This window comes from Gouania willdenowi, chromosome 17 (genome assembly GCF_900634775.1).
Source record: "Gouania willdenowi chromosome 17, fGouWil2.1, whole genome shotgun sequence".
Lineage (NCBI taxonomy): Eukaryota > Metazoa > Chordata > Actinopteri > Blenniiformes > Gobiesocidae > Gouania > Gouania willdenowi.
Window position 1 is genome coordinate 2,096,869 of NC_041060.1, and position 24,732 is coordinate 2,121,600.

Below are 24,732 nucleotides of genomic sequence, written 5' to 3' on the forward strand. Positions count from 1 at the left end.
CCTAACCCCGAACCATAACCTTAACCCATGCTCCTAACCTTAACCTTACCTAACTCCACTAGATCCTTCTTCCTAACCCCAAAAATGCCAACATAGCTCCAAATGTGTCGTAATTTAGTGAACGACACTTAATGACAACCTTCAAAAGGTATATACTTTACAAACAATACATTAATTTGTACAAACATGATATTTTATTGTATAAACAAATTATATTTGTACAAACAATATTGTCATAATGTACGAGTACGAACAATATAATTATATTGTTTGTACAACATAATTATATTGTATGAACAATATAGTATCATGTTTGAACAAGACAACATAATTTTGTACAATACTCTGTATTGTTTGTACAATATAGTTGTATTGTACGAACACTATAATATCACGTTTATACAATATGCTATATTGTTTTTACAATACAAGTATTACTGTTTGCACAATGTATCACATTTGTACAATTTACTATATTGTACATACAATATAAGTACATTCTTTGTACAATACACTATATTGTTCGTATAATATTTTGCTTGTACAACATAAGTATATAGTTTGTACAATATACTATTGTTTGTACAATTTAAGTATATTGTTTGTAGAATATACTGTATTATCACGTTTGTGCAATATAATTTCACCTTTGTTCATTATACTTTTATTGTTCGTACTCATACAATATAAGTATTTTGTTTGTACAAAATAAAAAAAAATTATTATTGTGATACCGGTGAATCCAGCCTTGGTGTTGTTCTGTGTTGCCATGTCTGGGTTGCCACGTTGGGTGTTTCCCGTGTGTGTTTGCCGCCCTGGGTTGATGTATATGATTGTGACGTTTCCTTTTGTTGTGTCCTCACTCTCGCGTTAGTTCGTGGCTCGTAGAACGAGATTTAGATAAGTGTTGGCGGGAGGAGAAGTTAGTTCATGTCTGACAGTGTGGATGGTGTGTGTAACAACACTGTGTACGATTGTCCTGCTCTATAACCAGCAATTAAAAGCGACTTCTGACTCATCCACACTACATTATATTCTTCATACAATATAGTGATCCAAAATATATTTTCCCCCGTGGCAGCTCTTTGCTTCTGTAATAAACAATATCTGTGTTATAAAGGATGACAACACGACCATAGTGTACTTCCGGGTATTTCTTATGACGTCAGACTTATTACGTAGTCTGACGTCATAAGACTGATGCTTGATTTCGATCACAGCCAATATTAAAACTGCAGTCCTACAAAGTGAGCACTATAAACTCCAGTCCGGCAGGAGGCGGAAGTGCAACTTTTAGCAGAATAACAACACAAGAAAAGACCCGGATGAAGAAGTGGCAGCGCCGTTATTAGCGTCATGGGAGGAAAGTGTGTTATTCCGGTCTCGCAGACCAAGAATCAGGTTAGAACACAGAACTGTGGGAATCTGATTGAATATGAAAGGAAACAGGCCCAGTTAAGGAAAGTAAAGAAAATAGGCAGATTAACTCCTATAAGTGATGTGTGGGAAATGATTAGGAAAATGAGGGGTATACAAAGAGAGTGGAAATCCCCAATATTCAAAGTTGAAAGTATGAAATTAAAATAAAGTAAAAAAAAAAAAAAAAAAAGGTGTGGGAGATATGCGGGGGTGGGGGAAATCATATTACGATTTCATTTAGACTATTTTAAAGTCATTTACTAATAAAATAAACCAATTCCTCTACTTAAAACCATCGGCCTAAAAGGAAAAAAATGTGATAAAAGATCATTTAAGTCAGCATGCTTTTCAAACATTTTAAAAAATGTATGTAAGCAATTTTTAAAACTGGTTCGAAGTACAATTAACAAAAACAAACAAAAAGGCTGACGAATTCTATTAGTCAGTTTTTTTTTTAAACGAAAGTCATGTAGCATTAGCAACACTTGCATCTTACTCTAGGGAGGAATATATGTATATTTAATTTATATTTATCCTTTATTCTCTATCTATCCTTTATTTATCCCTCATCCTTTATATTTATCATTATTATTATTATTGTTGCTGGCTTGTTTCTTTGTTCTTTGTTTTTTGTTTCGCGCGCCAACTAACAAGTCAAATACCTTGTACTGTCCTAAAAAACTGTAATTGGCCATTAAAACATTTCTGATTCTGATTCTGAAAAACCCCTTTGGATGTGCTGTATATGGGCCACAGACATATGGGACAGACACCGCACCGGTTTTTATTGTACTTTTGTTGTCATTTTCTGTAATTTTGTAGATTTTTCTGAGTAATTTTGTGTATTACTTTTTTTTTTTTTTTTTTTCGTAGTGGTGTTTGTGTGTTTTTGGAGTATTTTCTGTTTTTTTTTTTTTTTTTTGTCTATTCCTGTATTTTCCTGCAATGTTGTGATTCTTTGTGTTTGTATTTTTCTGTCATTTTGTACGCTTACTTTGGGAGCTGCGTAAAATTAGACTGAGGGCCGAATGTAGCTCCTGTCCGCTGTAGAACGTCACCATAACAATTAAAGAAATACGGGACAATCTTAAGAATATGTTTAACATATAAGAGAAATATAAAGCATTGTTTAAGTATTTAAAAAAAATCGAGTTATTGAAAGTAACATATATATATATATATATATATATATATATATATATATATATATATATATATATATATTAAGGGACGTCGTTCTCTGGTTCACATTCCAGTATAGTAGGTGGCGGTAATGCACCTGTAACGCTAGGTGGCGGTAATGCACCTGTAACGCTAGGTGGCACCCGCCATAAAACAAAACGTAGAAGAAGAAGAAGCTTCATGGGAGAGAGAGGCAGAAAGAAAGAGAGTGAGTGAGAGAGTCCTGCATAAACAAACATGGTGAGATAACTCTCTTTTTAAGCCTTAAACGTAGTCGTGACAAAAACAGGGAGTTTTGACTTTAATCACTGCAGTAAGTGTCGGTACTTCCGTGCGGTGACTCCGTTAGCCGCAGCTTTGCTGTAAACAACCAAAACAAACGCAGCCACCTGCGCTAGCATTAGCTGTTAGCCGTTACCTCGGTGAGATTAGCGCCCTGTTTGAGTAGTTTGATGCTAAACTGGTACTAATAAAACATGACGGTAACACTACTAGTCACAGGCTTATAATGGGACCACTTTAGGACTGGGTTTTAAACCCATAAGGAAGGACTTTCACTTCCCGACCTGCTTTTTTTTAATTTAATTTTATTCTATTTAATCTTCATTGCTTCTCCCATTGTGCGCTACAAACTGTGCTTTTTTGTTAGTTTTTATTTGATGTCACTTTGACTTTATTATACAGTTAATGTTTGCGTTCATTTGCACAGATTTTCCACCTGACATTTACCAAAGGTGGACAGCATTCAAGTGAATTTACATTAATTCAGTACTTGAGTATCTGTACTTTACTTTAGTATAATTGTTTATAGAATACTTATTACTGTCACACTTTTATTACAATTTACAGACAAAAATTTGAGGGATGACATGATTACTAATTTTTACTATTATTTCAGTTATTAAACGTAAAGATGAGTTAAGTCAATTCAACTTTAGTTGATCAATTTCCATAAATATAATATCCAAATCAGTAAAAGCACTTTCATTGATTACTAATTTGCTGGTAACCATGATTTAAAAAATAAAATAAATTACACATATTTTTTATCTGGCCACATGTGTAGACAAACAAATGATTAAATATTTAATATTGTAGCTTAAATATTTAGTATTTATCACATTCCCACTGGTGAGGATATTAAGACGGTACTGATTAAAAAAGGAATAAACAAGAGAAAATCCCCCATGTTGCTGAAAACTGAACGTAGGGGGTGTCATCGCTCCGTAGGGGAGAAACATTACAACGTCGGGGGCCCCTACGCTCAACAGTGCTAGCGAGAACCCTGGGTTAATGATAAACGGGTCATAAACAGGTTTTTTTCTTGTTTCCCAGTATCAGACATGAATGATTGAATCTGTTTTTGTTTCTTTATTTACAGAACAAACTGAAGTCCTCACAGAGAGATAAAGTTCGCCAGTTTATGATCTTCACACAATCCAACGAGAAGACCGCCGTCACGTGCCTCTCGCAGAATGACTGGAAACTAGACGTGGCCACAGACAAGTTTTTCCAAAGCCCGGAGCTTTACGTGTCCAACGTCAGAGGAGCTTTAGACAAGAAGAAGATCGACCAGCTGTACAACAGATACCGAGGTTGGAGAGCCACGGGAGCAGAACCACACATCAGCGCAGACGTGTCACGTGTAACTGAATGTTTCTGTCGCACACAGATCCTCACGATGACACCAAGATAGGCATCGATGGGATCCAGCAGTTCTGTGATGACTTGGGTTTGGATCCAGCCAGTATGAGCGTCCTCCTCATCGCCTGGAAGTTCAGAGCAGCGACGCAGTGCGAGTTCTCCAAACAGGAGTTCATCGACGGCATGACAGAACAAGGGTGAGGGTTCCTGAGCGTTAGTGCTTTTTATTCAGAACAGAGCAAAGGGACTTGATTCCATTCCACAGTTTAACACATTTTGTTTCCGTTTCATCAACTTTCCCTGTTTAGATGATTTTAGACTATTAAATAGAGATGCACAATTAATCGAATGTTAATCGTGATCATGATTTTGGTTACCAATATATTTACATTTAAAATGTGGACTCTGCTGCATCAAATCAGGCACTTACACAACCATTAGTCAGCAGCAGCTTTGAGTTATTTGGTGGATTGATCAGCTGTAATTGTTTCCAATTAATTGCATTTTGTGAAAGCACTTTTTTTTTAATTATTTTTATTTAAAGCTTCATTTTTCTCTGTTAACTGTTCATATATTGTTTTGTGTTTTAAGTAATGCCAAAGAAACAGATTTTTCCCTAACATGATTAAATAGTTGTGATTATAATCGTGATTATCATTTTGGCCATAATTGTTCAGCCCTACTGTTAGACTTCCTTAAATTGTACCAAACATGCTAAATATGGTTAATAGAGTCAACTACTGTTACTTTTATATTCATATGCATATATTCAAATAATTTACACAAACGGGGTAGTTTAGCTGAAATCACGCAAGATTATGACACAAGAGCAACATTAGCCACACTGCTAACTGTCAGTCACCCATTTAACAGGAAAAATCCCGTGGAAATGTGTGATGAAAATGTGGGAAAAAATATGCAGAAAAGGCATACATTTTTGATGGAGAAGTGTAAGAAATGGGAGGAAGTTGCAAAAATTCATTAAAAGGAGCCAAAATGTGGCAAAAAAGTGATGTAAATAGGTTTAAATATGGCTAGTTTGGTGTAGTTGTAGAAAATAGGCAACAAAAATGCACAAGATAAACTCTAAAATCACACAAAGTGAGAATATAAACACAATTGACTCTAAAAATACACACAGTAACTACACAAAATGGACACTACAAAAAGTTTTAAGGATTATTTGTCTGAAAATGTTGTTTTCTCTGCTGTTTTGAAACCAATGATGTGAGTTGTGTGTGTTTGTGTATGTGTTTCTCCAACAGGTGCGACTCTATAGACAAACTTAAAGCTCAGCTTCCTAAAATGGAGCAGGAGTTAAAGGACCAGGGGAAGTTCAAGGACTTTTACCAGTTTACATTTAATTTTGCAAAGAATCCTGGTCAGAAAGGTTTAGGTAAGATTTAATGTCCTCTTCCTGTTTGTTTCAAAATAAAGCTCCCTATGTGATGTTTTTTTTCTCTCCTTCAGATTTAGAAATGGCAATCGCATATTGGAATTTAGTACTGGCTGGAAGATTCAAGTTTTTGGCTTTGTGGAACACATTTTTGGTCGTAAGTTGAATGTTTTAGAGAAAATATATTTAATGATATTAAATGATAATGAATTATATTTAATGAAATCAACAGGAACACCACAAACGATCGATTCCCAAAGACACGTGGAACCTCCTCCTAGACTTCAGCGCCATGATTACAGACGACATGTCAAATTATGATGAAGAAGGTTTGTTCAAGGCTTTATTTATGTTCTATTTATAGCCCGACTCATTCAGGGTTTTTGGGGCCAATAGCGATATTTGGGAGCTTAAAAAGCCAATAAATCATCTAACGATAAATCAGCAAATATATGAAAGAAAAACATGGATTTTTGTTATTTTGTGTGTCATTTTTTATGTTTTACCGTCATTTTGTGTAATTGTTTTGTTTTTGTTGTCGTTTTTTATTTTTTTCTGTCATTTTGTGTATTTTTGTTTGTCATTTAATGTATTATTATTGTTTTTTTTGTATTTTTTTTGTTGTGTTCTATATTTTTCTGTCATTCTGAGCAGTTTTGTAGTCATTTTGTGCTTTTCATTGTCATTTTTGTTGTCGTTTTTTAAATGTTTGTCATTTTATGTTTTCTTAAATTGTTATTTTATGTATTTTTTCTCTTTGTGTAGGTGTCTTGTTGTTTTCTATTTTTTTCTGTCCTTTAGTGCAGTTTTGTCGTCATTTAGTGTGTTTTGCAAGTAATTCTCTCATTTCTGTGTAACGTTTTATATGTATTAGTATGTATTAATCTTTCATTTTGTATGTGTTTGTTATTTTGTGTATTTGGATTGTCAGATTCTATGTTTTACTGTCATGTTAATTCTTCTTTGTTTTCCTGTCCACAGGCGCGTGGCCCGTCCTCATCGACGACTTTGTGGAGTTTGCACGACCACACATCGGCACTAAAAGCACAGCGGTGTAACGGCTCGCGTGTCGCAGTTTTTTTTTTTTTTTTTTTTAGTGTCAGACAGGACGGAGGACAACAGGACTGCGCTGAGCCAAGAGCTATGTTGCCTTTTTCAACTCTCAGGACTCAAAGATTTTACAAAAGCAAGATCTAAAAAAAGGCATTCTTTCCTTCGTTGGCTGAGCTTGTGATTGTTTGGAACTTTGATCTAAAGTATTGAGCTTTTGTTTGTGCCATCAACGCCGACCGGAGGAGGAAACTGTTCTGCTCATGTGATCCTTCGATGTTTCGGGGGTTTCGATTAAAAAAAACAAAAAAAAAACACTCACACTTGAATTGTAACGTCAAGAGATTGAATAAGGAATTATTTTATGACTGGTGTGCATTTCTATTTGACTTTGTCTGATGATGAATTTTAGTGACTGTCCAGTTTCAAGCATTGATTGTATTTTTAATGCTAATGTTGATTTAAACACACACACACAAAGAAAGATGTTTGAATAATATTTTTAAAGATACCAGTCAGCAATTTTGTGTTTTTGGAGCGAAAAAAAGTGTTGCTAGTATTAAAATGAGGGAAATAAATGTTTTTTAAGCACAACGTACTGTATGTTTTTGAACAGAAGTGTGCAGAATAAATTCCAGAGTATGAAAGAAAACAAGTTTTAAAATGTCTAAATATACAAAATTAAAAGCTTATACACATAGCATAGCAATAATATATTTATATTACAATGTTATATAATTAAGAGTCATCACTGTTGAATATTGTTTTACATCAGGTTTAGATTAGACAGGAGGGGGCCACATGCAGTGAGGGCACTAAATGACCTCAAACACACTCAAATCTACAGAAAGGATGATTAAAAACACATTGACTACAAATATACAGAAAAAAATACACCAAATGACCCAAAAATCACAGTTACAACACACATCTTCAAAATGACTTCAAAATCACACAGTGACCACAAAATTACACTTACAAATGTACAAATACAAAGAATATAAACAGAAAAAATGGCTCTAAAATCATGCAAAGTGACAACAAAACTCCACAAAATGACCTTAAATACACCCAAACCTACAGAAAGGATGATAAAAACACATGTTGATACAAGTACACACAAAATTAACAGAAAAAATATACCAAATGACAACAAAACTACACAAAATGACCCAAAATTACAGTTACAACACACATCTACAAATGCAAAGAATATAAATAGACAAAATGACTCAAAAAAACATTCAAAATTACTCTAAAATCATGCAAAGTGACAAAACTCCACTAAATGACCTCAAATACACCCAAACCTACAGAAAGTATTATAAAAACACATGTTGACTACAAGTATACACAAACATAACAGAAAAAATATACCAAGAGACATCAAAACTACACAAAATGACTCACAAATCGCAGTTACAACACAAACATTCAAAATTACTCCAAAATCATGCAGACTATACAAAACTACACAAAATTACAGAGGAATTTATGTAGCGACAACAAAAATGACAGAGATGTTGTTTTGTGCATTTTTTGTGATGTTTTCCTTTCACTTTGTTGTCGTTTTCTAAATGTTTCTGTCATTTTGGGTTTTTTGTAGTCGACTTGTGTGTTTTGTGAGTAACTTTGTGCATTTTTGCTGTTTTTTAATGTCATTTTTGTGTGTTTATATTGGGGGTTGCCCATGCCTGTGTAACCTATATGTGTTAAATGTTAACTTTATATCTTGTCATTGGTTGGTTTTCTTTATATAAATATATTATATTTTATTATATTTTATTTTTATTCTCTCCTGTAGAAGCACGACGCCATCTTTAAATCACCCCCCGCCCACCCTCCCGTTGCCATGGGCGACAGAAAACACAGAACACGGAAGTAGTGGTCGGTTTCTCACTGAGCTGCTCTAGTTACTTTATTTACTTTATCTGCTTTATTTACTCTACATCATGGATGAAACACGCATAATAATGGACGATGGGTTAAATGATGACATCCCAGATTATTTACAGTACATTTTGAACTCGGGTGTTGAGTGGGATATTCATTATCCTTTGCCCAAACTTAACGATGAAAACGCGGCCTTGGTCAAAGAGGTAAGTGCGGAATCAAATAATAAACTTGTCTTGTTGATTATACACATTTTAATTATGCATATTCAGTCAAACACTGCGTTAAAAATAACAATTTAACCGCATTTGTGGGTCAGTTTTTATTTAACCAAGATAAAGCCTTGAGTGCGCATGCGCAATTGACAATAAAATACATTCCTAAAACATATATATATATATATGTCCCCTCTTCCTCTGACAATAAATAATATTTAGAAATATATTTCACCTTATTCTGTTAAAAAATATTTGGGTAAGATATTTTTGTTTTGCACATCAAACAAAATTAATTTAAAAAGTAATGTTAAATAAAATCTCTCTGCTTGATGATGAATCACATCAAATGTTTATTTTTTATTTGAGTAACTGTAGTTTTGTAATGTTTTAAGTGAAACCGTTGAATATTTATTTTTTACACATAAGCACACAAAAATTGAATTTCACGATTGGATTCTGGTTTTCCATCTTTTGAGTTTTGTCAGATTAAATTTGTTTCAAAGGATAAAAGTAAATATTAATTTTAAATCAATATTAATTTTGATAAAATTATTTTTTTTAAAAAAAACAAACTTATTTTTCACATTTTATAAAGAAGTTAAAACAAAGTATTTTAAAACAAAATTTGATTCAGTTTTTGTACAATTAATTAATGTGATTGTCATTTAAAAAAATAATATAAATGGTTATACTAGACTTCTACTGGTTCTGATAATCATACTGGGTTTTTCAGTGGGACTTGTCTTTATACTGGTTTCTTTTTATTGGTTAGGTTGTTTATATACTAGTTTTATATTCATTTATTTAGAATGTTTCAGCTACTTTTTTAACCACTTAAACTTTACTATACAACTTTCGTCGTCTTTGTCATTGAACAGATTTGTGAAACACATCGACAGCTGGTGGAACTGGATGAAAAACTTGAGAAAAATAAAGAGAAAAGGCAGGAAAGGGATCAGGCCTTACAGAAAGTAAAGGAGATGAACAGAAACGCGACGGTGAGTGTATAAAGAAGAATTACTCTGTTATGTATGGGGCGCCGATTGTAAAGTTCTGCATGCTTAAACACCAACATTTAGCAACAAACCACGTTTAAAAAATGTATGTCAATTTTTTTAAACTTTTGATTAGATTTCACCTGTGACATTTAGATTTAACATTTAACATTGAGATTTATTATTTAGATTTAATCTTTAGCATTTGAATTTAGCTTTAACATTTTGATTTTGATTTAATATTTTGATTTTGATTTAATATTTTGATTTTGATTCAATATTTAACATTTATATTTAACATTTTCATTTTGTTTTTCCAGGAACTTTTGTAATATTTACTTTTCTCATAACATATAATGTCAATGTTAAATCCAAATGTTAAATTTAAATGCTAAAGGTTGGTACTTCCAGGGAATTTTCATTTTAGCTAAATAGTTAGTTAGTTTCACCTGTGACATTTAGATTGAAATGTAATATTTAGATTAACATTTAGATTTAGATGGACTATTTAACATTTAGATTTAACATTGACATTGCATTTTTACGAGAAAAGTAAATTTCACAAATACTGCTGTAAATCTGGTCAAAAGTAACATGAAAAACTTCACATACGTTTTTTAAACGTGGTTTGTTGCTAAATGTTTATTTTAGCATGCACAACTTCACAAACAACGCACTACGGTTATGTGTCAAACATTCAAGTCGTTGTATAGCCGAGCTCACAGTGATGCTGTTTCTTCTTCTTCCTTTTTTTGTTTTTGTTACTCAGGCTTTGATTAAAGTGAAGGAAAGCGAGATGGAGATTGAGAACCATTTCACAGCCCTGAAGGAGAGAACCAAAGGTCACCTGAACCAGAAAACGGCTAACATGATGAAAGAGCTGAACTCGTTACGTGAGAGGGAGACTAAGACGAAGGTACAGGATGTGGAAAGAAAATCACACAAAGCTTTAATTTGGAGGAAATCAACACAAACCATGTTCATCGCTCATCTTTAGTTAAAAAAGTCAAACATAAAGCAACATAATTGTACAACACTAAAGTGGAACTACTGAACATTTGGGATTCAAATCACCATTTTAAAATTTCTTTTCATTCAATTCAATTCAACTTTATTTGTATAGCACAATTTACAACAAAGTCATCTCAATGCATTTATCAAAATATAAAATTCATAATAAGAAAGAAAAAAACCCAACAAGATTAACATGAACAAGCATTTAGTGACAGTGGGAAGAAACAACTTCCTTTTTTTAGGAAGAAATCTCCAGCAGAACCAGGTTCAGAGGTGGCAGCCATCTGCGTGGACTGGTTGTGGTTAGTGGATAGAAGGACCAACAGAACAGGATATAGAGATAGAACATCAGAGTGTCTCAGACTAGTTGAGCCGTGAACCACAGATCAGGAAGTGACATCATCAGCTTCAACACCTGAAACAGAGCAGAGAGAGAAGGACGAGGAGAAGACACTGACTGCAGAAAAACATGATACATTATTATCAAGTCAGCATGTGTTGGTCTTGGGCCTCACTCCCAGTGCCTAGTCAGCACTTATTATAAAGGTGATCAATCTCTTCCTGTTTATTGATAAGCTAACAGTGACTCTAAGGTCTATAAATGTGACCGTTCACAGATGAGCCCATGTCTAGTGGTTAGGTTATGTTATGATTCAGTCCTGTTTATGTGGACTGTAAATCATCACCAGCAACATCAGAATTTGAATCTCTTCCCATTAATATGAATTCTAACAGCGACTCCAAGGACTGTAAAATGCGATTGTTTACGGACGAGCCAATGTTGCTCTTGCGGTTAAGTTCATGCTATTATACGGTACACCCTTCAGCATATAAGTAGGTTTTGAGTTTAGCCTTAAAGGTGGAGAGGGTATTGCATCTTTTGGTGTGGATGATGATGACAAAAAGGTGGTGTAGAAAAAGTCTTCGGGACAACGGATTTGTAAATAATATGCAGTTTATTAATACATTCAATGTCCTGAACAAGTAACAAAAAATGAGACCTGCCGAGAGCTGCGGCCCAATCGATGCAAACTCTGAACGCGTTCGGGGAAAACAAAGCATATATATCTTCGGGGTTATGTCTTTAACATTAGCTCATCACCATATAAGGAATCAACTTAGTTCTGGGCACCAACGTAAGGAAAACTGTCTATTAATCAAATAGAAACTTGGACTGGAATACGAGCCTGTCAAACACAGCCTCCCGTACTGAGACTGGAAGCTGGTTCCAAAGGCGAGGTTCTACTTCTAGACACGTTAGGAACTTCCAGAAGGCCAGCAAACTGAGAGCGGTGTGATCTGATTTTAGAGCAGGGCTGTCAAACTAATTTTAGTTCATGAGTCCAACAGTTTGATTTTAAATTGGCGGGAAAACGATGAATTTCAACATTATTGTGCCCCTAGTTTGCATTTCCATGTATTAATGACATATATCCAAGCAATAAGTGACTATAAGCTTAAATTCACTTAAATTTCCTTGATTTTGTTTGACCAATTTTTATTTGATTTGGGGAAATTTTGTGGAATAATTCAACAAAAGATGCAGTAAAAACACTTCTATACATCCGTTTATAGAAGTCAACATCCCACAATGCAATGCACCAATACCACAATGTCAATAAGAGAGAGTTTACACTGGAGATGAAACAAACATTTTAACGTCAATTTTAAATCTTTTTTTGAGCAGAGGATCTTTAATTTATTGATTATGAGGCGTAAACGACTGTTTGTCTTTATCTGATAAAAAATGATCATCTCCAGCAGCTTTAACACAGTGGCAGTGGTTCCTAATATATGCGACCTTAGTGGGAAAAGTGGTGGAAAGGGTTTCTAAGTGTCAAAATTGTTATGAAAGTGGAAAGACATTGAAATTTGATGGAGAAGTGGCAGAAATGGGTGTAATGTAGCAAAAATGCATTAAAAGGAGCAAAAATATGGCAAGAAAAAGTGATGAAAAGAGTTTAGAATTTGGCGTTTGGTGTTGTTGCATAAAAAGGGTAAAAAGAAGCCAAAATTCACTCAAATTGTTCAGAAAAAATTCTTAGTTTCTTAAAGGCATCTGGTGACCCCCTCCCAGTGTCTTGGGACCCCAAATGGGATCCTGACCCCAAGGTTGAGAACCCCTGATTTAAGGGATGAAGACAAAGCCAAATTACTCACTAAAGGTGCATTTAATTTGTGTGAGATTTGAAGCCAGATGTTCAGTGCCTAATAATGACACTAAAGGAACAGTAAATAAATGGTTTTAATCATCTGTGCATCTTCAAAGGATCGCGTCTTCAAAGCCAAACAAAAGCTGGAGGACTTTCGGCTCCAGAAGAACTGGGACCAGCAGACCATGGAGGCCTTTTTAAAGGAATCAGCCCAGAAACATGAAGACACCATGGCTGTAGCCAAGTACGCTCACCAAGATGATGAGAGGATCAAGGTAAACGATGTGGTTTCATGGTCCATGCAGTGTTTAGCTTGTGTCTCACGTGATATCAGCTAATAACACTCTTTGCGTTGTAGTCACTCACTAGGGCTGTGGAAAAGGAAACCGTGGATGTCGGTGAACGGCGTAAGGCCCTCGACAAAGCCATGACTGAGAACAAATCTGCCCAGGTAAAGTGAGAAGCATCGGGGGACGTCGTACGGTGTGGATTTTAGGACATCCTCAGGTGTCAGAGTGATGTATCAGGTTTCAGGAAACCTCTGTCAAATGAAACGGCCTCAGGCTTCAAAATAAAAGTCATCAGACTGAACGGCCTATAACAAAACAGCGTAATGCCGTAAAACACAACATGTTATATTTTGAAGAAAGAGGAAATAAAAATGACGTCATCAATATGTGCTGCTTCGTATACGAGAGTAAGTTGAAAGATGGTATTTTCTATTTACTTTTAAAGGTTAAGATATCTCAATTAGCATAGCATTAGCATGAGCCTAACATTAGCATTAGCTAGCATTAGCCTAGTATTAGCATTTGCCTAAGCATTCACATTAGCCTAGCAATAGCATTTACTAAGCATTAACCTAGCATTAGCTAAGCATTGACCTAGCAATAGCTTAGCATTTGCCCAGCATTAGCACTAGCCTAGCCAATAAGCCCTCTGTGAAATAATGCCGAAGACATGATGAAAATTGTTGAAATAGGTTGAAGGATCAAAAACAATCTAAATAAAGTTAAAAATGAATAAATAAAGGTTGAAAGTGGTTGAAAAGGTTATGACAAGTTGCTTACAAACATTTTAAGGTAAAAACTGGAACTTTTCATCTGATGGCGTTTGGTTTGACAAGTGAGGCTGTTTCATCTGACCGGGGTTTTGCTGAGTCATGAGTTTGTTTAGTCTGATAAATGACAGAGGTTTTCCTGACACCAGGTACGTCACTCTGAGTCCTGAGGACGTCCTAAAACATACACTGTACAGTAGATAATTATTCCCAGGAAACACCAAAGAGAAGTCATGACTCTTCACTTTATTATAAGAAACCTGTCCTGTGTTGTCAGATGGCGTTGGATAAAGCTGCAGAGAACCTGCAGCAGGCGCTGGTGGAGACGCAGCAGCTCGCCAACCAATGGGAAAACACCATGACACAGATGACCCAACGGGACGCTGAGATGGAGAACTGTGCACAGGTGGAACGTGGAGCAGATGGAACGTTGATGAAGACCACCCACATACAAGAAGTGTGAATTTCCTCCTCGTCATCTGCAGGTACTCGCACAGACACGCCAGGACGTCAGGGACAGGAAGTCCACCATCTCGGCGTGCAAACACCTGCTGGACACGCAGAGGAACAACAACAAGGAGACGGACAGGAAGTTGACGATGACGAAGCAGCAAGCGTTGAAGCTGAGGCAACATCTGGAGACGGAGGAGAGTAACTGCCGTCGGCTGCAGGACGAGGTTAGCGTCTCTTTGTCTAACTCAGGATCGTCAAACTCATTTTAGCTCTGGGGCCAAATACGTAGGAGTTTGATCTTAAGTGGGCCACAGGTTTTATGTAGGAAAACTAATCATTTCAACATGATTCTGCCCTAGTTTACACTTCTATGTATAAATAAATCATTAACCAACAATATCCAAGTAATAAGCGACAGGATCTCAACAGGATCTTTACTTTTCATTTCCTAGATTTTGTGACCAATTTCTACTAAATTAAGGTAAATATTATGTCAAAATGTGAAGAAAATGCAAGGATTTTGTAAGAATTTTGAGTTTTTTTCAACAGTTTAACATTAAACATGACTGTAATCGTGATATAAGCAGTGGAAAAACTGTGAGCGCCTGTAGAAATTGTTGAGTTTCATAATCACACAATGATTCATGTTTTCTCTGTCATTTTTACTTTATCCTGTGGGCCGAATTGGATGCTTTAAAGGGCCGGATTTGGCCCCCAGGCCATGAGTTTGACACGTGCTCTAAGTCATTTACACATGAAGGAAATGTATTTATACAGTCTTCATCTCACAGCTGCAAAGTTGTAAAGACGAAGTGAACAAAGCGACCGCTGAAGTGAAGTCTTTGAGAGCTGGAATGTCCCAGATGAAGAAGGAGATCGAGGAGAACGACGACAGGTTAGCGACGTAGCATTAGCTCCTCCCGATAAAAAGATGGTGGAGCTTCAATGTGATATAGTTAAGCTAGGTACACTTTACGACTGGAGCAAAAATTGTCACTAGTAGACTGAAAAATGTTTACTCGTACTAGTACTAGTAGCCTTATATGCTAATAAGGGGGCGGGGAAAGCAAATTCAGGCTTTCCATTGGCTTTCAAAAACATTCCAACCAATCAGGGAGCTGGATTTGGATGTAATCCCTCCCTGATTGATCGTATAATTTCCAAAAGCGAATAGGAAGTGAGAATTTGCATTTCCTTATCCCCTTATTATCATATATGTTGTTATTTTGTGTCAAAAGTACTAGTACAGTTAAGTTTTCACATTTATGCTCAAACAGTTTTCCATTTGTGTTTCATCGTCGCACACTAACACAAGCTCTTAACGCAGTGTTTTTCCACCTTGGGGTCATGACACCATGTGGGGTCACCTGGAAATGAAATGGGGTCACAATAAATGTCTTGTAATTGAAAACAACAAAATTACTGATTTAAAAAAAAAAAAAAGTATATTTTCTTTTAATTTTTTTTCAAATAAAAACTGTATTCAATACTTTCACTTTCTTAAATATAAATCTGTGTGTGTGTGTGTGTTGCAGACTGAGGCAGGCTGACAGCTTTAACGCCGCCCTGGAGGAGAAGCTCCGTGTGGTGACCCAGACGGCCCTCAGTGAGGAGGAGAGAGCCGCTCAGATGGAGCAGTTCCTCAAAGATGAGGAGCAGGCCATCAAGGTACAATCAGCTGCTATCACAGGGGGCGGGGCCACAACAATGTGATCGTTTCAAATCCAAGAGTCACATGATCAACATTCATGTCAGCATTTAGAATAAAGACCAATCTGAACATTAATACAGGAAACTACAAAGATGTTATTGTGGTTATTTTTTTTTTTGTGTTGTTGTCTAATATATGATTTTGGGGTCTTTTTTTGTGTGTTATTGGGGTCATTTTGTGTATTTTTCTGTAATGTATGTTATTTGCAGTCATTTTTGTATTTATTTTTACTGTAGTTTTGTGTGTTATTGTTGTCCTTTTGTGTGATTTTTGTAGCCATTTTGTATTTGTTTTGAAACAATTTTACATGATACAGTGTATCTTTCTATCATTTTGTGTGTTTTTTGCCATTTTTCTCTCTTTTTGTGGGTTTTTAAAGTCATTTTGTCCATTTTTGTGTAAGATAAGTGTTTTTAGTCATTGTTTTTATAGTTTTATGTGGGTTTTTGTTGCTGTTTTGTCCATTTTTATTGATATTTTGTTTATTGTTCTGTAATTTTGTGAGTTTTTAATTCATTTTATATGTATTTTTGTCCTTTAGTGTATTTTTTTGCTCTTTTGTGTGTTTTTGTTGCCATTTTGTATAATTTTCTTTTTGTGGGGTTTCATTTATAGTCATTTCTTTGTATTGTTTTTGTCATTTTGTGGGGGTTTTTGTTGCAATTGTATTCATTTTTATTATCATTTTGTTTATTGTTCTGTCATTTTGTTTATTGTTCTGTCATTTTGTGTGTTTTTAAAGTAATTTTTTGTGTTTTTAGCTTTATTTTGTGTTACAATTACAGTCCCACTGTGTTGTGCTCCACTCCAGGACCTGGACGTGCAGCTGCGTGTCAGCATGCAGGAGCTGAGTCGTAGTAAGCAGCATTTAGAGGCTGCCAAGGCCAGAGAGAAGACTTTAACTCTGCAGGTTTCAGAAAGTAAATCCACCATCAATAACCTGGAAAAGAAGAGGAACAAACAGGAGGAGGAGCAAAGGAGGCTGGAGAAGATCACCTTCCAGCAGGTGGGACCCTTTAAGACCCTGAAAAGGAAGTTCTCCATTAAACTAAATTAATCCTTCCAACAACTTTGAGCGGTGTACATTATAGGACAGTGTTTTTCAACCTTGTGGTCTCCAGGAATTAAATAGGCGTGGCCTAAAATGTTTAGTAATTAGTAAAAGAATGACTGATTAAAATGATGTTTTTGTTTTTTTTAAATAATTTTTAGTTATTATCATTATTTAATTATTCCTTACCACACACAATCTCAAAAATATTCTAAACCTTTACTTTCTCAAAATATAATTAAATATTAATTCATAATGTTGACAATAAAAATGTGCATCGCCGCGTCATTTAATGTTGTAAATTCATGATAAAATCAGGGCAATGGCCGCTTTCTGCTTCATTAAAAGAACAACAGGTTAATGAAATATATATTTTGTACAGTCACTGTGTTTTATGGCACTTAAACTATTTGTATATTATGTACATTATATTAAGAATTGTATTTTTTCAAGTGAATTTGGAAAAACTGTAACTTTTGTTCCCCCTGTCTTTAACAAAATATACAAACCAGTCAGATAATTATTACATCTTGCAATGTTTAACATGAACAGACAAACATATTATACAACATAAAAAGTATGGAAATGAAAATAAAACACATCTCAATAACAATAAGAAAAACACACACAAAACAAATACATTTAGACAGTTGACTTAACATCTGTTAAGTTTAATTAATTGTATTGTTTTTTAATAAAACAGTTTTGATTCCATAAATTTGAGAGACTTAATGTAAAGCTGAAATTTGTTTAAAAAGCAGAGGAACTTTTTAACTTAATTCATAATATGTACCTCCGGTTCCTTCAAAATAAAATGCCATGTTGTGTTTACGGCCTGAGGCTAGCCAGTCTGATGACTTTTATTTTGAAGCCTGAGGCCGTTTCATCTACGGTAGGTTTTGCTGAGTCATGTTCGGTCTGATAAATGACCCAGTCTGAGACCTGAGGATGTCCTAAAACGTACACCGTACCGTCACCTTCGTGCTTTGTGTAGGATTCAGAACTGGCGGCGCTGAAAAACACGTTGGACCGACTGCAGGGCAACGTCTCCTCAGATGAAAGACAAGTGATGGAAGGAACGATCGCTGAACTGACGAAAGAGCTGCAGGAGAAAGAGAAGTCAGCAAACATCCTCACTAATGCAATCAAAGAGTCGGAGGTGAGTCACATACTTCCATCATCCCCATTTCCCCAAAAACTCAAAGCCAACCTGGCAACCCTCTGTGTCCTTTGATCTTCTCCTGCAGAGTGAAATCAGACGTTTGACTAAAAAGAAAGAGAAATCAGAAGCAAAGAAGTCTGATCTGATCAACAAGAACAAGGAGCTGTTTGTGCTGAGTGAGCTGAAAGAAAAGGAGCTGATTCGACTCAGACTCGTGAATCAGGTCAGTTCCAGATGTGGGTCAGCAGTTCTCAGCTCTATTAACAAGCTGGGACCACATAGTTGTTTTATTATTGAATAAAGATGTGAAGCAGATAATCCTGAAATAACATTTTATGAAAAAGAAGAAATAGTTTCAAAACTAACCAGCAGATAGTGATGCTAGACAAGAAAATATGTATTTTTACAGTTGCTTTTAATCATTACGTAGAATAGACATGATCCTTGGTCTCATTCTGTGCAGAAATGACTCGAAAAACTCACAAAATGACATTTTTAGTGTTTTTGACAATACACAAAAACACAACTAAAATACAGAAAAACAAACACATTTTTCAAAATGACTTCAAAACAAAATGACAGAAAAATACGCAAACAAACTACAAAAATACACAAAATGACCCTAGAAACGCAAACTATAAAATGACCTCTAAAAACCCAAAACAATGAAAATTCCTTCAAAACACACAAGATGACATAAAAATATATTAAACAACAAAAATACACAAACGTGACTCCAAAAAAACCCAACACGACAAGAGAAATGCACAAAAAATTCTGCAAAAACCCAGAAGGACAAAAAATGCACAAAATGACAACAAGATGGACTCCCCCCCCCAAAAAAAAAAAAAAAACTACTACCAATAACACAGAAATTACTTTCAAAAGCACAATATTAGTACAATTCCTAATCCAAAAAGTCAAAACAAAAACTGAAATGCACAAAATAACTCCAAAAGCGACTGAAAAATACACAAAATGACGTCAAAACTAACTCCAAAAATGACAACAAAAATGCATCAAATGGCTCCAAAAACATACAAAATGACAACAAATAGGACTCCAAAAACCAAAAACTACATCAAAGATGCACAAAAATGACGACAACAGCACACATAATTACAGAAGGAGACACAAAAGGTCAACGTCACTGCTGTATAACGTGCACGGTACACACAGTGTGTGTGTGTGTGTGTACAGAAAGATTCCATAACCTCTCCTTGTTAATAACCACAAACTCACAAAATATAAAACTACAGTACTTTAAAAATATTGTGATGCCGGTGAATCCAGCCTTGGTGTTGTTCTGTGTTGCCATGTCTGGGTTGCCACGTTGGGTGTTTCCCGTGTGTGTTTGCCACCCTGGGTTGATGTATGTGATTGTGACGTTTCCTTTTGTTGTGTCCTCACTCTCGCGTTAGTTCGTGGCTCGTAGAACGAGATTTAGATAAGTGTTGGCGGGAGGAGAAGTTAGTTCATGTCTGACAGTGTGGATGGTGTGTGTAACAACACTGTGTACGATTGTCCTGCTCTATAACCAGCAATTAAAATCCTTAATTCACGGCTCATCCACACTACAATATCATAAATTATATGTGATAAAGCTGAAAACAAGCCTTTCATATCTTATCAGTCTGTAAATGTGGAAACATGATGACTGCCTTCTACTGGTAGGAGTGTGTGAAGTGCATAAAGAAGTGTCCTTCAAAATAAGATGCAGAAATAAGGTGTTCACCATGTGTTTCCCATCAGGACAAACTTGTGGAAAACCAAATCACCAAAGCAGAGACAGAACGTCTGAGCGATCGCCTTCACAATAAGACAGAGAACGTTCACTGCTCTGAGATCAGGAAACTGGAGCTGCTGAAGGTCATGAGAGAGAGAGAACTACACATCAAAGCTCACAAAGACACACTCGCTCAGCAGCTGCACATCACCGAGCAGGAGAGACACAAACTCAGGTAACAACACACGCACACACACACGCACAAACTCAGGTAACAACACACACACGCACACATTTTTGTAGTTGTTTGTGTATTTTTTTCTTTTCTTTTTTCTTCTATTTTCTCCTTTCTGTTTTTATTTAATTATGCATGTTTTCTGGAGTATTTTAGTATTTAATATTAATATTTTAGTTATCATTTTGTATTTTTTTGTATGTTTATTGGAGTCACTTTGTACATTTGTTGTTTTGTTTATTTTTATATTCTACTAATATTTAATGATATTGTGTTTGTCTCTAATTATGCATGTTTTTTTGGAGTCATTTTTGTGTATTTTGGTTGTCGCATCTTTTTGTTTAGTTCATTTTGTTTATTTCAGTTTTTCGTTTGTATATTTTTCTGTTTTTCTGTAATTTCTTTTGCATATTTTTTGAAGTCACTGTGTATTTTGATGGATTTTTTTAGTGTTTTAATGTTTGTCTCTAATTATGCATTATGAGTCATTTTTGTGTATTTTTTTTATTTTATGTTTTTTTGGAGTCACTTTGTATGTTTGTTGTTACCAATATTTTTGTGGTAATTTTTTATCCCTTTCATGCATTTTTCTGTAATTAGGCATACCTTTTGGAGTCATTTGTTATTTCTGTGTATTTCAATTAAATTAATTAATTAAATTAATTAAGGTATTGTTTTGTTCTGTTAGTCTTGCTTATAGTTTTCTGATATTTCTGTAGTTTTGTGTGTATATTTGTATGCAATTTTGTATCTTTTTTGGAGTCATTTTTGTATATTTTGTTATTTTTGTATGTTTATTGGTATCTGTTGTTGTTTTTGTATATTGTTCTGATATTTTTCTGTTTTTTTCTGTAACTTTGTATTTCTTGGAGTCAGTTTGTGTATTTTTGTTATCCTTTTGTGTGTTTGTCTGTAATAATGCATTTTTTGTGTATTTCGGTTATCGTATTGTATTGTTCTGTTAGTTTTGTGAGTCATTTTGTGTATTTTTATGTGATTTTGTGATGATGACAACAGCTGTGTTTGAGTGAATCTGATTGGCTGACGTTCTCACAGACTCCAACTGAATGAGAAGCTGCGTAAGCTGGACATGATGAAGAATCGCTGTGAGATCCTGGTCTCTACATTAGCAGCTGAAGTGGAACCAGACAAAGCCCAGGCTTACTACATCACCAAGGTCCGAGGCACGCCTGGAGACTCCTCCTCTTCATCACCACCGCTGATCATCATCATCATCTTCATCACTGTGTGTGTTGTCTATAGTTTGCCCAGGAGAAGGAGGAGCTGAGGCAGAGCAGAGATGCTCTGGAGGCCAAACTTCACAAGGTGGAGCTGGAAAACGAAGTGTTGGAGAACACCAACCTGCTGTGGCAGCACAGAACCTCTGCCGTTCGACACAACCTCAACCGGGTCCACGACAGCAGTGTGTGTTACACTCAGGGTCACGCGTAGCATCAACCACCAGCACCAACACATGCTTTGTGTTCAGGTCCAGAGCAGCAGGAGAAGCTGAGGCTGGAGGAGCAGCTGAGAGAAGCTCAGGATGTGCTGAGGTCCAAGAGAAGACAGATACAGGAGCTGCAAGCAGAAATACAGGTCTCATCAAACTGTGGTTGCATCTAATTCAAGGGTCACATGAGAAATGTTCACATCAGCATTAGAATAATGATAAATCTGAGCATTAACACAGGAAACAAGAGTTTGTGTAGTTTTTGGATTCATTTTGTTATAACTATTGTGTATTGCCCCCAAAGTTAATGCACAAAATGACTTAAAAAAAAAAAAAAAACAGATAAATACAGAAAAAGGGAAACAAAACATCATCAACTCATATAAAATGCCAACAAAAATTTAAAATGACAACGGAAATACTAAAAATACTCAAAAATAACAAAGAAAGATAATAAAATACACAAAATGACAAAAGAAATAGACAAAAAAAAGCAAAAAGTTGCACTCGATGACTAAAAATACACAAAATGACCACAAAAAAACATACAAACTTCAGAAACATAAAAAATTTAAACAAAAATAGACCAGAAAACAGAAAAGTCGACAAAAACCCCCACAAAATTAACAAAGAAATATTCTAAATGACAGAAAAAAGTACACAAAATTACTCAAAAAACATTAGATGTAGAGAACAAATACTCATGTAATAAAACAACATAAATACACAAGAGGACAACAGAAATACACAAAATTAACCAAAAGTTGCACAAGATGACTAAAAATACACAAAAATAACAAACACATTTACAAACAACAACAAAATTACACAAGATGACTTGAATATAAAGCATTAAAAATAACATAAAATACACAAAAGAACAACAGAAATACACAAAATGACCCAAAAGGATCAACCAGACAAGGTGACTAAAAATACACACAAATAAGAACTTTGCAAAATGACTAAAAAACATTCAAAATTATAGGAAAATAACACAAAAATATACAAAATAACCCAAAAAATATAAAATGACAGCAGAAATAACTATAATTAACCAAAAGTTGTGCAAGATGTCTGAAAATACACAAAAATAACAACAAAATTGCTCCAAAAACACATAAGAAAGAAAAGTAAATATAAAGACAACACAAATACACAAAAATGACCCACAATACACAAGACAAAAACAAAAATGCACAGATTGACAGAAAAATATATGAAATGACACCAAATAAAATTAAAAATACAAAAATTTACTCCAAAAACACACAAAACAACAACAAAAAGTCATAAAAGAACAGAAAAATACTACATTCGATAAAGTGTGATGTTACTTATTCCTATTCCTAATCCAGCGTTAATCTAGCTGTGAAACCAACCCTGAATGCGATCATTTATGTTTCCGTTCTCCAGGAAAAGGAGAACGATTTGGAAAGTGTGCAACACGTTCAGCAGGATGTGAAAAACCAGATAGAAGCTAAACAGCATCATCTGACCAAGATGCAGAAACAGACGCGCTCCCATCAGGAGAGCATCGACAGGCTGAGCAAACAGGTTGGACCACGTGGAGCACCTCCTCCAAACCTTCTTCTTCTTCTTCTTCTTCTTCTTCTTCTTCTATGTCCTGCTTTCTGCCAGTGCTCCAAGCTGACCAAGCAGATCCGCAGAGCAAAGAACACGCAGGACGAGACGCTGGAGGAAAAAGACATCAGGCTGAGGGAGAAGAAAGAGTTCAGTAAGAAAATGGACAGAATGCTGAGGGACGCCATGGAGAGCAGCTCTGACCTCACATCTGTGCTGGAGACATATTTCCTGGAGGTACGTTTCAAGAACGTTCTTGTACACATTCAGGTCAGGTGCCACATCCAGCCCACTGTGATGTCATCAAGGCCAGAACAGGAACACAGCTAGCACGGACACTCAGACAGCACTAGCTGCAACATGCTGCTAGCTCGCCGTGTCTCCAATCCACACTGGACAACATGAATAATGACAAATAAACAGTCAGTGGATGAATATTATTATCTGATGGAGAGAAAAAGCAACAAGTTCTGTGTTAATAATTGTATTTCTCAGAAATGTGTTCTTAGTATTTACAGTATATGGTGTTAACTTCTATCACTACATATGAACCTGATTAGATCAATTAATAACAGAGTATAATGAATTAATCGTTCAGGTTTTTTAATCTCTTGACAGCGCTACAATTTACCACATTCACAACCATTCAACCAAAAACTGCACCATTTAAACAAAAAGTCACATTTCAGGGAGACCCTGAAAACAATCCTGGACAAGCCCCCAAATATGTCAAAGGCGTGTGGGGTCGCAGCGTTTTCAGGTCTGCATCAAAGGATCCTGAAAAATAGTGTCCAATAAAAAAGGATAGACTTATACCAAAATAATCATAAACTACAGTAACAAACATGTTGAGAACATAGAACCGTTCCTTTAGTTTTCTTCATCTTTGTTTTTCTTCTTTCAGGCAAATGTTCCTCTTCCATCTCCTTCTCCATCACTAAGCAGCCAGAGGAGCTCCAGGGCCAGTTGTGGAAGCAGCCTGGCCACGCCCAGGTCAGGAACAGCTCCTCCTCTTCCTCTTTCTCCTCCTCCTCTGCTTCCTCACACGTCTCTCTTCTATCATAGATCTGCTGCTTCCTCGGTGAACAGCACCCCTAGATCTTCAGCGCGGTCCAGTGCAGCGCTAAACACTGTGATGCTTGGATTGGACCTGCCTCTGACCCCACCCCCCAACCCCGCCTCCAGAAGTCCTAGCTCAGCAGGAAGCAGCAGGAGCAACAAGACCCCCCCAAAAAGAAGCTCCCATGAAGTCAGAATACTGGAGTTTCTCTGTGGAAACCAGAGGGTTCTCAAACTGGGGGTGGGGGGCACTGAAATGGCCTCTGCTCAACCTTGA

At 35.7% G+C, this 24,732-nt stretch overlaps 2 protein-coding genes across 3 annotated transcripts; both read left to right on the forward strand.

Moving 5' to 3' along the window:
- Positions 1–1,231: 1,231 nt before the first annotated feature.
- On the forward strand, positions 1,232–6,995 carry dcun1d1 (DCN1, defective in cullin neddylation 1, domain containing 1 (S. cerevisiae)). 2 transcript variants are annotated; one of them, XM_028472805.1, is made up of 7 exons: positions 1,232–1,401; positions 3,983–4,196; positions 4,274–4,442; positions 5,511–5,641; positions 5,716–5,798; positions 5,874–5,970; positions 6,623–6,995. In XM_028472805.1, exons 1-7 carry the CDS (start codon positions 1,357–1,359, stop codon positions 6,697–6,699), a joined length of 816 nt encoding a protein of 271 aa, XP_028328606.1. In that variant the 5' UTR covers positions 1,232–1,356; the 3' UTR covers positions 6,700–6,995. The 2 variants fall into 2 exon arrangements, with proteins under 2 accessions (XP_028328606.1, XP_028328607.1); XM_028472806.1 differs by lacking the exon at positions 1,232–1,401 and adding an exon at positions 2,698–2,841.
- A 1,563-nt stretch (positions 6,996–8,558) lies between these two features.
- Positions 8,559–24,732, forward strand: ccdc39 (coiled-coil domain 39 molecular ruler complex subunit). The gene is made up of 20 exons (XM_028473273.1): positions 8,559–8,790; positions 9,681–9,800; positions 10,567–10,713; positions 13,081–13,239; positions 13,323–13,415; positions 14,302–14,430; positions 14,510–14,701; positions 15,269–15,372; positions 16,013–16,145; positions 17,000–17,194; positions 18,234–18,398; positions 18,487–18,624; positions 20,154–20,362; positions 21,419–21,539; positions 21,626–21,785; positions 21,852–21,958; positions 23,229–23,369; positions 23,454–23,633; positions 24,301–24,389; positions 24,462–24,732. Exons 1-20 carry the CDS (start codon positions 8,644–8,646, stop codon positions 24,730–24,732), a joined length of 3,000 nt encoding a protein of 999 aa, XP_028329074.1. The 5' UTR covers positions 8,559–8,643.